Consider the following 16,148-nt stretch of genomic DNA (forward strand, 5'->3'; position numbering starts at 1 on the left):
TTGAATTTATGAAGTTATTATATTCAATATTTAGATTTTGTTACATTCATTTCATGGTGAAACTAAAACACACAGCAAGAAAGAACTTCCATTGAAATGACTTCTAAACATTAGAAGTTTAGAAGTTCTCGTATCATTTTTAGTAACCTAAAGGCTAAACACACACATATATATATATTCTAAGTTTAAACATCTAACACTGAAGATAGCCTAATAATGAGCTAAAACATAAGAGAGTTATCAGGTGATCTGTCAAGGGAGATGGCAAAACCATCTTCATTTCCTTGAAAGAAATCCAGATCAAAGCCAACTGGGGAATCTAGCAGCATATCAGAAACTGTATTAGTAAAATCAGACAGTTCACAAAGGCTAGATGAGTTGGAATCAGTATTTGGTTTATAGCCATCTTCTTCTTGTTGAATCATTTTATTTGAGTGATTGTTGTTTATGTTTCCTGCTTGTATAGGCACACAAGAACTTGACCCGAATTTCGCAGTGGAAGTTATTTCGGGTACATGGCTTCGGTACATGTCTTCATGTTTTGATTTGATCTGGCGAAATGATTTTCCAATCTCTGAATTCCACAGGAGTAGGAAGTGATCTGCAATCTTATTAGTCGATGAGCTAAGTTGTGATGATTCCATAGAAAGTCTCAGCTCAGCTTCTAATCTAGCACTCTCCCATTGTATAGAGTGGCGAGTTAAAGGGGATACTTGGTCCTTGTTATGGCTTGGATTATCAGATTGACATAAGAGCAAGCTGTGTTGGAGGTTTTCAGCCGAGCAAATGCCACGCTTCTTCAAATGAGTGTTCCAATAGTTCTTTATCTCATTGTCTGTTCTTCCTGGAATCTGAGATGCTATAACAGCCCACCTTAGGCCAAAATTGAATCATTTTAGGTCCTTTATTATCAATACCAGCTTATGAAAACTCAATTTTACAACAAATATATATTCAAGGATAGGAGACCATGTTAAAAAACAAAACAAAACAAACAAAAAATACCCTTTACAGAATATATTGTAGAAAGTGTTGTTATTGGCATTGCAGATAAAAAATTAATGTGTCATGTTGTTGAGAATTATGTGGTTCCATCTCAAAATTAATTGACTATAAGTAAAGTAGCTCATGTTTTTATATATGACTCATTATTCTACTATTTATTCTATGTGGGACAATGTCCACAATATTCCCTCTCAAAATATTAGCTATTTTTTTTTCTCACTAATCTTGAACTTTATTAAAGTAAATATAATAACTATCTGTATATGTGCAGATTAGATAGGATTACGCAAAGAATATAGCTCTCATATCGTGTTCAGAAGGTTTCATCCAAAACCAACATTTGTAAAAAGGTTTGGAACTTTTGATATGTATGCAAAAAGTGTCATTTTGCAGTCTTGAAAGTAGTGATCCTTCTCAGTGTACTACTGTGGGTTTGAAATTTTGTTGTGTGTATATTCAAAAAGACAAAAAGTATATATACATATATGGATGTGCAGCAAAAGATATAAAAGAAAGCATAAAAAAATGATTGGAACAACGTTATTTTTTTTACCTGTTACCAAACATGGCATGAAGTTGGATTATAGTGCTCTCTTCTTCTTGAGAGAAGGGACCACGCTTAATACCAGGACGAAGATAATTTGTCCATCGAAGCCGACAACTTTTTCCACATCGAAGTAAACCTGAACAAGTAGTCAGATAATGTTTGTTTCTTAACCTTTTATCTATACAAGTAGTAGTTTATTATATTATATTTATAAGAACTAAAAACATCTATAACAAATGTAAACAAAAAAGAGAGACCAGCATGCTTAGGAAGAGAACGCCAGGTGCCATGACCATGGCGTTTGATGTAGTTGACTAAGATTTGGTCTTCCTCTGGTGTCCATGCCCCTTTCTTCACTCCATTCTTGTCACAACATGCTATCTTTCCCATCTTCACCTCATTGAGATTCATACTCCCACACCTCTACCACATTATATATATTTATACACAAACATAATATTTAATTTTAGTACTACGAACGAAATCCTTGCATTAAATTGACGTGTCCCATTATAGCTACGCTGGATGGAGGAGTTAATTCTACTAGCTAAATTAATAAAAATTTTATATTTTCTTGCTAAATGTACATATCACTCTTCATTATCATAAAAGTATTCTCTATATTATATATTTTTTTTTTAAATAAAAAAAAAATATATATTAAAAACATATAATAGTGAAATGATGTAGAATAAAAAAATATTAAAAATTTGATTTATAGTGTAATGTAAAATGTGAGACAAAATAAAAAATAATAATAATAAAAATATGATCCTTACTTTTTAATATATTATTTTTTGTAGAGTGTCTACCATAATTTATGTTTTATTTAAATGGGTTAAGATGCAAAATGACCTTAAATCTAACAATTAAGTTAATAAATGTTTCTTTTTATAAAAAATTAACAAAATGTCAATTCTGTTAAAAATTTGATGATGAAATTATAATTATAACCTTGAATAATTAAGTATTTGGTATATTTATTTTGCACAATAATATATCGTTTTTATGTGCAATAGTATATTAAAAAAATTTGAAAGGTAGTATATTAGTTTAAGATTGTAATATATTATTTTAATGTGCTATGGTATATAATGAACGAAAGACAGAAATTAAAAAATGTGGAATATTAGATTAAGTTTGAGGTAGAGTTATATTTCACTAAGAAATATGGTCTTTATGTTCATTAGTATATCATAAAGGAAAGAAAAAGAAAAAAAAAACATGTGGAACATTAAGGTGCCGTTTGGTAACACTTTTGTTTTTTAATTTTTTAATCACAAAATGAAAGTAAAATTTTTGTTTTTAAAAAATTTGTTTTTGAAAAACAAAAATGCGTTCTGTAACCACTTTTGTTTTTCAATTTTAAAAACAGAAAACAAAAGTGTGTTCTATAAAGTTTATTTTTATTTTTATTTTTTGATTTTATTTAAGTCGGGTCTAGGTCCGGGGTCGGATTCGGGTTCAAGTCAAAAGTCGGGTTTAGCGCCAGGGCCGTAGGGAGGGGATTTGGGTCCGGGTCTGGTCCTAATCTAAAAGATTGATTAAGAAAAAAAACTATTTAAAAAAATATTGAAAGTGATTCTTTTTGTTTTTAAAATTTTGATTTCTAATTATAAAATTGAAAAGTAAAAACAGTTTTATAGAACATGTTTTTGAAAAATATTTTCACTTTTCTACTTTTAAAAACAGAAAACTGATTAAAAAAGTGTTACCAAACCCCACCTAAATTAAGTTTTTGGTATATATATATCTTTTCTACTATACTGGTAGTATATTAATTTTTTACTATAGTATTTATGCTTATCATTACAGAATATAGTTTTTATATGCTCTTGTATATCATGAAAAAAAAATCATTTAATATATAGTATATTAGTTTAAGTTTATGGTATATTCATATTGGTCTAAGGTATATCGTTTGTAACTTTGTATGTGATATGGTATATCGTGAAGGATAGAAAGAAAAAAAAAACTATTAAATATTAATTTAAGTTTTTAGTATTTTTTTATTTTGTACGGTATATCTTTATTATGTGCCATGATAAATTAATAAATAGAGTGGTATATTATTTCTATTTGCTATGGTATATCATGAACGAGAGAGAAAAAAAACTTGTGGAAGTTTATTTAAGTTTTTTTTTATATATTTATTTGACTATAGAATTGTTGTGATATATTCATATTACTCTAAGGTATAGTATTTGTATGTTATATTATATATCATGAAGGAACGAAATAAAAATAAAATTAAAAGAATTGAATAATAGTTTAGTGTTCGGTATAGTTATTTTGCACTATGATATATTATTTTTATGTGTAATAATATACTAAGAAAAAAAAATTGAAAGAAAATATATTAGTTTAATATTGTGGTATATTGTTTTAATGTGCTATGGTATATAATGAACGAAAGAGGGAAAAACATGAAATATTAGTTTAAGTATTAGGTATAGTTATATTTGGTTGAGGTATATTGCTTTTATGTTCATTGGTATTTCATAAAGGAAAGAACAAAAAAAAAAAAAACTTGTGGAATATTAAATTAAGTTTTTTGTTTAATTTTTTTCACTATGCTGGTGGTATATTAATTTTTTTTCACTGCACAAACAGTAGAACAAATCGAAAAAAAATAGAGTTGAGCTTCATCTATATAACTAAGGGCATTTTAGGTATTAACATTTATAAAATGCCATTTACTTCATTTTTTTCAAAAATGGACATTAACTTTCATCAGTGTGAGATTTAAGGCCATTTATTACAATTTTTCTATTTAAATACAGTATCCTATATTTTCAATAATATTTATTTAATATCTTATAGTTTGAAATTATATATATTTATTATCTTAACTTAAACTCAAATTTAATCGATAAAATTTTGAAAATTTACACAATATTATATTTAGTAAAAAATTTATACTTTTACGTTCAAATATATAAATATTTTTTTGCATTTAACGGTGTTTTATAAAAACAATACGAAAACAATAAAAAAAAGTTTTTTCATAAATATGAGAAAATGGGGTAGAGTTTACTTTTATATGACATAAATAAATAATGCAAAAAAAATATAGGATTAAAAAATAATTAAAGTTTAAATAATGAGAAAAAATAATAAATAAATTTAATAAAATTTGTAATAATAAGTTTCGCCAGAAAAGTCACTGACGCCGAAAAAGTCACTGGAAAATTCATCGGTGCTGGAAAAGTTACTGGAAAAGTCACCGTCGCCTAAAAAGTCACTGAAAAAGTTACAAGAAGTAGATGTCTCAGTTATAAATAAAAATAGAACCGCTTCTATAATATAATGAATAAAAACCAATAACTCAAACCGGTTATAAGCAAAGCATGCCCAGACATCCCAGTAGGGCAAGCCAGCAACAGGCACTCTGAAGGCTGGCCTCCATCTCTGAAAGCTGGCCTCCATCTCCAAAGGTTGGCCTCCATCTTTGGAGGCTGGCTACCATCTTTGGCCAGGCACACTGGCAGGTGCCAGCAACTCTGCCCAAACCTCCAGTGGCAGGACACTTAGGGGCCACCATTGGCAGATCCCATATTGCAGGCGAGACTAGCAAAGCTAGGGAGTGCTATGCTTGGACACTCTATCACGAGCCCAAAAGCGACATCTAGGTAGGCGAAGAATGAGACTCTAAGCAACCAAAGCTTGGAGAGCCCACGATCTCTTTCTCAAAAGGAGATCCTGCCCTAGTCAGTTTCCCACAGTAGGGCAAGCCTGCCCAGTAGGGCAAGCCAGCAACAGGCACTCTGAAGGCTGGCCTCCATCTCTGAAAGCTGGCCTCCATCTCCAAAGGTTGGCCTCCATCTTTGGAGGCTGGCTACCATCTTTGGCCAGGCACACAGGTAGGTGCCAGCAACTCTGCCCAAACCTCCAGTGGCAGGACACTTAGGGGCCACCATTGGCAGATCCCATATTGCAGGGGAGACTAGCAAAGCTAGGGAGTGCTATGCTTGGACACCCTATCACGAGCCCAAAAGTGACATCTAGGTAGGCGAAGAATGAGACTCTAAGCAACCAAAGCTTGGAGAGCCCACGATCTCTTTCTCAAAAGGAGATCCTGCCCAAGTCAGTTTCCCACACAACAACTCTCTAGTCGTTACTACATAAATCGAGCAAATGACTTTAGCAAGATACATGGTGGACAATAGGGGTGTGCAGAAAGTCATTCAATTCAATCCCAACCGATCCAATAGAATCAAATATCCAATCATAATTGGATCGAATCGGATGCAAATTTTTAAAATCCAATTGGATCAGATCGGATGTTGGATGAGACATCCGATCCAATGGATAACCGATCCGATCCAATCCAATATCATCCAATGTCCATCAAATCATATTTAATATTTATAATTTAATATATTTAATTATTTTGTTTTAAAAAAATATATTAATTATTAATAGATTTTACTGTGCACCTGCACACATTGATTTAATATTTTATATAATATTTGCATTTGATGTATTGGACTTGTTTATTAAGACTTTTGCTTATTAAGTTAGATTTTTGTTATATTTTTATTATGGGATTATGAAAATTAGGTTGAATTTGGATTAAACTATTGTTTATTATTGGATTATTAGGCTTTAAATTATGTTTTTTTTTATATATTTTTTTTTTCTTTTGAATGAAATCAGCCTAAATAGTGGCTAAAATGGATTGGATTCATCCATTGGATCCATCCAATGGATCCAATCCAATCCAATAAAAAACTAGTTAAAGCATCCAATGGATGAACCGATCTAATCCAATACATCCATTGGATCAGATCGGATCGGATGACTCAATTCAATTGGATTGGATCGGATGGCAAAATCCAATATCCAATAAATAATTGGATTGGATCGGATGGGTCTAAATCCATTGGATGTGATCCAATGAACACCCCTGGTGGACAATGGAGCCTCCTTCAACATTCTTTTCAAATCAACATATGAAAAAATGAGGCTCCAACTCCCTGACTTGGCACCCTGCAGTCAAGTGATGTATGACCTTTTTGGCCAAGACATCACACCCATCAGGTATATCAAGTTACCCCTCACTGTTGGAAAAAATCCAACTACTAGAACTCTGATGGTGCAGTTCGTCGTAATCGACATTCCCTCGGCTTCCAATGCCATGATGGGTTGGTCACAAGCCCTATACGACTTGAAGGTGGTAACATCCATCTACCACCTCTTCCTGAAATTCCTAACAAGGCAGGGGTAGGATGTTGAGAGGAGACCAACAATCTGAATGTTACTGTTACGACTCTTCCTTGTCAAAAGCTAAGAAAAAGAAGATGCATCCCCTAAATTAGGATCATACAAGCTTCATGATAGACTTAGTCTTGTATAGCTACAAAGTCATGCCCTTCAGGGTTAAAGAATGCAGGGGCCACATATCAGAGGCTTGTGAACAGAATGTTCAATGATCCTATCGGCTGCAACATGGAGGTGTATGTGGACAACAAGCTTGTCAAGTCTAAAAGGGTTGGGGACATATAGAGGACCTAGACGAATGCTTCAAAATCCTTCGCAACTTTAACATGAAGCTTAAACCCAGAAAAGATCCAAGCCCTTTTGGACATGAAGTGGCCCACAACCATCAAGGAAGTACAAAATAGGACGCATTGTTGCACTAAGCAGATTTGTGTCCAAGTCTACAGACAAATGTGTACCCTTCTTCAACATTCTCAGAGGCAACAAAAAATTCAAGTGGACAAAGGAATTTGAAACCGCATTCCAGGAGCTGAAGAAACAATTGACTCAGCCACCTGTGTTACCCAATCCCCTAAACAAAGAAGAGCTAGGCGTGTACCTAGCAGTCACCGAACATGCTTACAAGAGAAGAAGGAAGAGTACAACACCTTGTATACTACATCAGCAAGAGACTGGTCGACACTGAAAGTCGATACCCACTCATGGAGAAGCTGACCCATAGCTTGCTCTCGGCTTCTAGAAAGCTAAGGACATACTTCCAAATACACCCTATAAAGGTGTACACTGATCAATAGTTGCGGTAGGTTCTACAGAGACCTGAAGCATCACGCCAATATAAGGCTACCTCTCAACCAAGCATGGCTAGCAAATGCCAAGCTCTCATCAGCTTCATGGCTAATCATAGAAGCATATCTCTCAAAGTTTGGGAGAAAAAAAGGAGCCAGAGAAGAAGCGAGAGCAAGAACCCAAGAGGTACATTAACCACCTGCCCGATGCAAGCATGACCCCCAGGGCATCTGTGGGCAAATGATGCACGAGGTAACAAGATCAGTTTCAAAACTTCTGACAATGATGCTGAACATGAAGCTCCGAATGCTAGCCTTAGGCTAGCACACAAAGCGCTAGCTAACCACCTAGACATGCATCACGACTCTCAACTAGTCGTAGGCTATGTCCTAGGTGAATATACAACTCAATACAAGAAGAAGATGGCCTACCTGAGCTGTTAAGTCAGCTCAAAGGATTTACTAAAGGTAAGCCCCCAAAGGCGACACAATAGCCGATGCACTCGCTCAACTACCCAACTGTGCCTTGACAACCAAGGCAAACTTACTAATTGCTCAGTTCTTCAAAGAACTAAGCATCCCTATTCCAAAAGAAATAGACTTACTGGACAATCAATATGGATACACCTACAACAACATACCTCCAAACAAAAATCTTACCAGAAAGTAAGAGGGGATGACTGTAAGGTGTCAAATCCTGCACAACATAACACGTGGAAGTGGTATCTCAACACCACCTCTAAGGAGAGTTACCAATAAAGAAGATAAATAGCTATTGAAAAAAGTGCACAAAGGCTTTACGATAGTTATGCCGGGGGGCAAAGCCAACCGAGTTTAGACGGGATCAAACTGCAGCATCGGTCTAACCTTCGAAAGGCTGGGCGATGTTGCGAAAATTAATAATTACTACGCAAGTATACGCAGTCAAGTAGTAGCTCACGCAAGTGAGGTCGAACCACAGGGAATTGGATTAATTACTACTAAACTATACTTATAATTCTATTTGGCAAATCAAAAGTATTTATTATTTAAGAAGAATTAAAATAATTCAGAAAACTTAATAACACAGTTAAAGTTAAACAAGATGAGATGATAGGGAGGAGAATCCTGTTGTTGTTTACCCAAATCGTTAATGCCTAATTGCTATCCTATTCTTGTAGTGAATGACAGATTATAAAGTAACCTAGCTCTTTTCAGATCTTCTAGGTTCTAAATCACATATTATCTAATTAATTCCTTAACTAAACTAACATGAAATCAGCATTAGGTAATAATCTACTCGTCACATAAGTCATGTGAATACTCTCGTTTCACATAGAACATCGATTATCCAAATTTTAGCATTCTCAATTCTCACTTTTCCGATTTCGAATTGAGATCATAAAGCATGCACAAGGTGATCAATCTTAAACATGAAATTAAGCACAAATTAAGATAATTTCACAAACAAGAATGGAGGAATGACAATTAAACATTAACTAGGCAAAACATTAAACAACAATCACCATCCTCCCTAAATGGGAAATTTAGTTCAGAAATAAATCCATAACCATTCCTATAACAATATTCAACATAAAGAAATTAAAACAGAATAGAGAAAGAAACTGTTGGTGGAATAACTCTGGATCTTCACTTTGATTTCCTCTGCTCTTCTTGCCTCTTTCTGCTGTGTTTTAGGGTTCCAAATCGCTTCCCCTGACTTCCAATCACACTTTTCTATCTATATCTAATTTTTAGGGTTCGTCGGACAAAAATACCCCTGAGTCGTACGGAATCTCGCCGCGGCCAAGTATGGTCTCGCTGCGTCCAGATCGATGCTAAAAATGATGGTTCTGTAACTTTTATATGGCCGCGACGAGGGTGTATCTCGCCGCGGCGACTGTAGCTTCAAAATTCTGCCTATCTGCTTGGTGATCTAGCCGCGGCCAAGCTGTCTCTAGCCGCGGCCAGATATGCCTACTTCTTCAAAATGGTGTTTTTCTTGGCTCAGCTCGTCTTTTACTGGATTTTTGCATCCCGAGACCTCTATTATTCCAAAGAACCTGAAAACATAGAAAACAAGCGTAATTCTGTCCCAACACGGTGAAAAACGCACATAAAATAGATCCAAAATATAGGCTAAAAATAGCCTAACAGCCGACCCTGGCCTGAACAAGCTGGCCAACCATAGAGCCATCAACTTGGCCGGCCACCACCTCCACAAGTTGGCCGACCATAGAATCAATGACTTGGCCAGCCGTAGCCTCCTCTAAATGGGCAAGCAAGGCTCTAATGTGGCTACCACCTAGTCTCGCCCTCGCCAGCCCTATCCACTAGCAGTCTGCTTTCATACTTCTGGTCTATAGTGACCTAGCGGTAAACAATATCTTACATAGGATCCATTGACAAAAGAGAAAGAAGACCAAGCCAACTCAAAGCTGCATGGCTTCCCATAAAGAGTTACCAGACCCTTCAACAAATACATAAAAGAAAGAAATTCTATGTAAGAGAATTACTCCCTGAAGAATATTTCTTAACAGTAAAGGTCCTACAGTAAGCATGTTTGGACCAAACTAAAAAGGTCCGCACCATGTTACAAGATAACAATAAAGGTGCATACAAGTCTGTCAAGTACAACGAGAACTTAGAGTTGGAACTTGTACCCAAACACTGAAATAGGGAACATCTCGATAAGTACTCTCACCAGCCAACTTGTCAATTAGTTCCTCTAACATTTCACCGTGCAGGAACCCGTAAATGAGCTAGTACCCATTGCTTTTTAGCACGGCCTCCCCTCACTCTTCAGTGATGGCCGTTGCGCGCTAAGCCGCGTAGGGGTAGCCACTACGTGATTTCAAAAGTAGACACTAAGTTGTAAGCTTTTGTTACACGTAAGACCAACTATATCTAAACTACTTGCTAAAAAGATTAACTTCTTTAAGTTATTCTTTTAGTTCCACATGCGTACAACAGGCGAAACCCTAAGAAAAGTCCCATGCAAGGTCTGTGAAATTTTGTGAATAGCAAGTGACCAAGAGACCTGAGTCTGTATGGTCACTTGGGGGCACCCACACTGTACAATGCATCGAACTGCTATAAAGAACTTATTCAGAGAAATTTCAATGCTTAGAATGAGCTACAAAACCTGCCTCTAAGTCGTATACACATACTTTGGATTGACAAAGTAAATCCAAACCCTTACATGTCAAGATTATAAGAAGATAGCCAGGACAATAATATGTTCGTTGTAGAAGGCTTTAAGGCTAAATAATCGTAGTGTTTGAAAATAGAGGGCCTATAGGCCAAAGCAAGAACATGAAAGCCTTGAGGCCGAATATAAAATTAATTCAGATGCATGAGGTTAAGGCCCTACATGAACCGTATAGCTAGAAAAGAACCAGACAGAGCTCCTACAGGGGCCACGTACTGGGCTACAGCTAAGGCAGAGTTCCTTACAGGTTCCAAGCCATGATGAGTCTTAATTTGAACATTCAACTATAATAGACTCACCAGTAAGTTTCATATAGAGTTTCCAAGGGAACCACGTATGAGACTAAGGTAATATATGCCTATAGAGCCAGTTCTTGCCAAAGTCAAAAGAGGATAGAAAACTGGCTATCCACTTGGAACTAAGGCCCATGCCGTCCAAGGTTCTCAAGCTTTGAAAGGGTCAGCCAGGGTCCCATGACTCAGTCAAGAACTGGCTAGGCTCACCAAACCCAAGCATGAACAGGCTAGCTTTATAGGGTAAAACCCTAGAGCTGGCCAACTCCCATAATTAAGCCCTAGGGTCGGCCAGGTCTTAAGCAAGACCTCCTACGCCGGCCAAGGTAAGTTTTGAATCTTAATGTCTGTTCTTCTTTCAAAACTCGAATATGTGCCTCGTATTCTTTATGACTCAAAGAGTCAAGAATCACAACAAAGGACATAATTTAATCTTTTCCATCAAAAAGTCACACATTATACATTTCAAAAAAGTCATGAGGATCAATATACTAAAGAGATTACAAACTAACATGAGAATCAAAAAGTTTCCAAAAGCTTAAAAATTGCTTTAAACTTGTTAATGGAAAGTACAAAGAAGAGATATCCAAGAAGAGAAAATGAGATGTATATAGAGAGAGAAGATCAAAGATCCAAAAGCATACCAAGAAAAAAGCTAACACTTGGCTAGACAAGGCTACTCAACAGAGACTGCTACAAACAGGATGAGAGCTAGAAAGTCCCTATCCGACCAGATGTTCGAACAATGACTTGGGGGATAAATGTTATCCCAAATTTTGTCCACCTGACGTGGCATGTCCACGTTGTTGGGTTTTATGCCCTAAATAAAGCTCATTTCATATAATCAGATTTACTTATTAATAAAGATCAGAAATAACATTTTATGTTGCATGGTTCACATGATTTATTTCATGATTATATGTGTATAATGTATGAATTCTTTTTAAGTCCAGAACATATGAGTTTGTTAAAGATTATAGTGTTGTCAGCACAGTGGAATATAATCTTAATTATATGTTCAAAAATTTATTCCCTGATTTTTCAGAACACTGGATTTAGACTGACATGGTATAATCAGCGATAGGTATTCTTATACCTTGGAAAAGTTTTATGTCCTTTCTAGGACATTGGCAAAGTTTACCAGTATCGGATGTATGGAGTATATATCGGAAGGGACCGATATTGAACTTTGATTAGATACATTAAAACTTACCGAAATATCTATTCAATTCAATATCACCTGTTGATCCTAGATCAAATGATCTTAATCTTGATATGGTTAGGTTCAATCTCAAGAGTGTTATTCGTGTTCTTTGATTTGTTAGTTAAGCCTACTTTTGGGTCAGGGTGATACGTACATTTTGGGAACACGGTAATGCAATTGAGTGGGAGCGCTAACATAAATATGGAATCTATAGCTTCTATCTGACGAATAGAAAGTAAAGGATGATTTCCTTCGAGCTTAACCAAACAAAAATAAATAGTGGAGATCTCATTTCACTTAGCTGAAATATCATTTATACAGGGTTAAGTGTTTTAAGGATAAAATACATTGTAGGGTGTTACGGTAATTCAATCCCTTTATAGTGTAAATCATCTATATCGAAGATCATTCATCACATTAGGGTTATAACAATGGATAACTAATGACGTGTCTATATCATGGAACATATAGAGTGTTCTATATGACTGAGAGTGCAATTCCAGGTTTTAAGTGTGGATTCAATGAGGAATTAATAAGTTAGGGAATTCACTTGGTAAATTCAGTTCCACTTATTGGAAGCTCGGTTATATAGACCCATGGTCCCCATACTAGTTGAGACCATACTGCTTGTAAGACTCAGTTAATTGATTTTAATTAATCAATTATAATTCTAAAAGTTAGACTATGTCTACTTTATGAATTTTCACTAAGCAAGGGCGAAATTGTAAAGAAAAGAGATTTTAGGTTTATTTATTGATTAAGAGACTTTACATGTCTAAATTAATAAATATATAAAATGGCAATATTATTTAATAATTATTTTCAAGTTATTAAATAATTAGAATTGGCATTTAAAAGGTTAAATTGGAAAATTGGAATTTTTGAGAAAATGGGAATGGAAAATAACAAAATGGGAAAGTTACAAAGTGAGGCCCAATACCCTTTGTATGGCCGGCCACTATGCATGAGAATTTCCATTTGTAGTTTCCATTATTTTAATGTCATACAATTCTAACCTAAACCTAGAGGGTTTTCTATAAATAGAAAGTGTTGGCTTGAGGAAACAGACACATCTTTGATCACATTAGTTTCCCTCAGAAATTTTCTCACACACCTCTCTCTCTTTTCTTTTCTTTGTATTTTCGAAAATTCCTTGAGTGAATGAGTAATGCCCACACACATCAAGTGGTATTTCAATCATAGTATGTAAGACTATGGAAATTCTGCATCAAAGAAGGAGAAAAGAAGATCCATGTTCAGATCTTGGTGATGCTCTGCTACAGAAAGGAATCAAAGGCTAGAGATCTGAACGGAAGGAGTCATGATATTCCGGTGCACCCAATGTAAGGTTTTCTAACTTTATATGTGTTTATTTTCATTGTTTTAGAATTCATATTAGGTTGTTAATCCAACATACTTGTTAGTAAATCTAGATCCTGGTAAAATAAATTCCAACAACTGGCACCAGAGCCGCACTCCTAAACTCAGCCGCACGCCTAAACAAAACACAAAGCCTTCTCAATCTCAATCCGAAACTCAACTCTCTCGCCTCTTCTCTCTCTTTGTTTCATAGTTATTCTTGTTATTATCTCTCTCGGTGGTTCGCGAAGGGGTTCTCGATGGTGAGGGGTTGTTCTTAGTGGCTCTTTGCGTCGATGGTGAGGGGTTGTTCTTAGAGGCTCTTCCCGGACATAAGCTAGAGGATGACCGGAGTTGAGTAATAGCAGCAATGGTGGAAATCGAGCGACGACTGTGGAAATCGAGCGACGACCGTGGAAATCGAGCGACAACCGTTATTCTTGCTTGTTGATCAGTTTCTCTTTGTCTCTGTGCACAAAACGTTGGACGACCGTTGCCGTCCCCGTCCCCAACAAGCCCCATCAAGTAAGTACCCTATGTCGATCTCTATTTTCTATTCTCTTGGTCTCTCTCTCTCTCTCTCTCTCTCTCTCTCATTTTTGCAGGGGTCGATGGTGCGGGTTCAAGTCGACGTTCCTGGTTTCGGATTAACGTCAGGTTCAAGTCACTATTTAATGTTCGTCGTTGATTGTACTGGCCGGTTTAGCTAAGGTTCGTGGCTGCCGATCTGAGTCGGGCGAGATTGTTTTTGCTGATTTGTAAAAATCGTCCAAACCACATCAGTGTTATTTTGTTTTTGTAACAATGACATTTTGTTTGTAATTAACTATTTCAATTAAGTTTTTTATGTTCATTTCATTTTTCATTTTGTAAAATTTATTTTCTTATTCAGTGTAAATTTATTCAGTGTAAATGAATATTAAGTTTTTACATCTTTTAGTTTATAAAAAATTGTTGGAATTATATATATTCGTTTAAATTAATTTGTTAGAATTATATGTAGTTAAAAGATTTTTACCCATGATTTATTAATTGTTTCTATTTTATTTTTATAATATTAAATTTAATTATTATTTTTTTTTAGAAAAATTATATAGATTCTAGTGGAGCAAAATTGGACATTAAAATAGCATCCCAATTTCAAGTCCATCAATGTTGGACTAGAAATGTTTTTCTAGTCCAATATTATTGGACATGAAAAATATACTTTTTATGTCCCTTGATATTATGTCCAACACAAAAAGGGACTAGGAAGACTTATCTAGTCCAACTTTAATGGACATAAAAGGGATTTTTTGTAGTAGTGTTGCAAGAAATTTGGACTTTAAAACGATTGTTTGATGTTTTTGGATGGTATCATGTTGTATTGAGTGTTATTTGATGATTGATTGATGTTTGTGAATTTTCGTTAAAAATAATTGAATATATGTTTCTGGAATTATTTTATTAGATAGTATGGGAAAAATTAAGCAAGTTACCTTTTTACAGAACTCAATTTCGATTTAATTTGAATTAGTTATGATTTTTTGAATTTTCGAAAAATCGAGGTGGTGTCGCTGCACCTCGTGCGCGCGCGGAAATCATGCAACCTCCCCCTGCGCCGAGTTTTCACGCCCAAACACCTCCCCATGCGCGCGCAGACATGTATGCTCAGCATACTGTTCGTACAGCTCGCAAATTTTTCGTTATTCTTCGTTTTTTCATGCTATTTCATGGATTTAACTTCCGATTTTTTGTGTAGTTCTGTATTTATACATTTACTATTCCTTTTTTTTTTTTGAACAAGAAGAAATCTTTTTATTCAAAACAGGCAAAATACAAACAAGAAAAACAACCCCAGCAGGCCGAGAACAGCCCCTGACAACCAGCTGTTAATTACATTGAATATATAGTTATCAATCTTCCCTTTTCCCCCATTACAACCCAAAAGACATCTAGACTTTACACTATCTTTGATCTCTTTGCTCAAAGCACAAACAATCTTACAATTCATCTCAAAAACACACCTGTTTCTGTTTGTCCAAACCAAGTATAAAGTTGCCAAAATCACAGTATTAATAATCTTTTCCTGCAAGTTTTTGGCTGTCTTGGAGAACCATATGTTCATGTCAACTGGCCATTCAAATTGGCCACACCAATTGTTAATCTCACCAGCCAGCTTCCGGGTAAAACAGCAGTGCACAAACAGGTGCTGGTGCGTTTCATTAGCCTGACAGCAGACCGGGCATAACGGGGAAGAAATTGGTAAAAAACGGCTGAGGTTGTCCCTGGTTAGCAGTTGATTGTTCACGATTTGCCAACCTATGAAACGATGCTTGGGAAGGACCATTCTATTCCAGATGTTTCTTGCATAATCAACCTTGCAAGCTTGAATATAAGAGAGATAAAAAAGCTTAGCACTGAATTTACCTCTTTTGACAGCAGCCATGACATTGGATTCATAGACAGTTGAGCGAAGACGGAGGATTTTTTTGAAGTACCAGCTCGCATCTTGTTTGAATTCAACTGTCCAGAAGCTCAACCCTTTCAGATAAACCGCATC

General features: G+C 35.4%; 1 protein-coding gene and 1 long non-coding RNA gene across 2 annotated transcripts; one reads left to right on the plus strand and one right to left on the minus strand.

Annotated features, from left to right (window-relative positions):
• Positions 1-60: 60 nt before the first annotated feature.
• On the minus strand, positions 61-1,968 carry LOC115715649 (transcription factor MYB17). The gene is made up of 3 exons (XM_030644310.2): positions 1,810-1,968; positions 1,559-1,688; positions 61-873 (listed from the first exon to the last, which is right to left on the minus strand). Exons 1-3 carry the CDS (start codon positions 1,961-1,963, stop codon positions 222-224), a joined length of 936 nt encoding a protein of 311 aa, XP_030500170.2. The 5' UTR covers positions 1,964-1,968; the 3' UTR covers positions 61-221.
• Positions 1,969-13,721: 11,753 nt separating this feature from the next.
• LOC133037811 (uncharacterized) lies at positions 13,722-14,538 on the plus strand. Its single transcript, XR_009687797.1, has 2 exons — positions 13,722-14,131; positions 14,212-14,538. It is a non-coding gene; the product is annotated as an uncharacterized LOC133037811 (long non-coding RNA).
• The last annotated feature ends 1,610 nt before the right edge of the window (positions 14,539-16,148 follow it).

The sequence above is a fragment of the Cannabis sativa genome, chromosome 5, assembly GCF_029168945.1.
Source record: "Cannabis sativa cultivar Pink pepper isolate KNU-18-1 chromosome 5, ASM2916894v1, whole genome shotgun sequence".
Taxonomy (NCBI): domain Eukaryota; kingdom Viridiplantae; phylum Streptophyta; class Magnoliopsida; order Rosales; family Cannabaceae; genus Cannabis; species Cannabis sativa.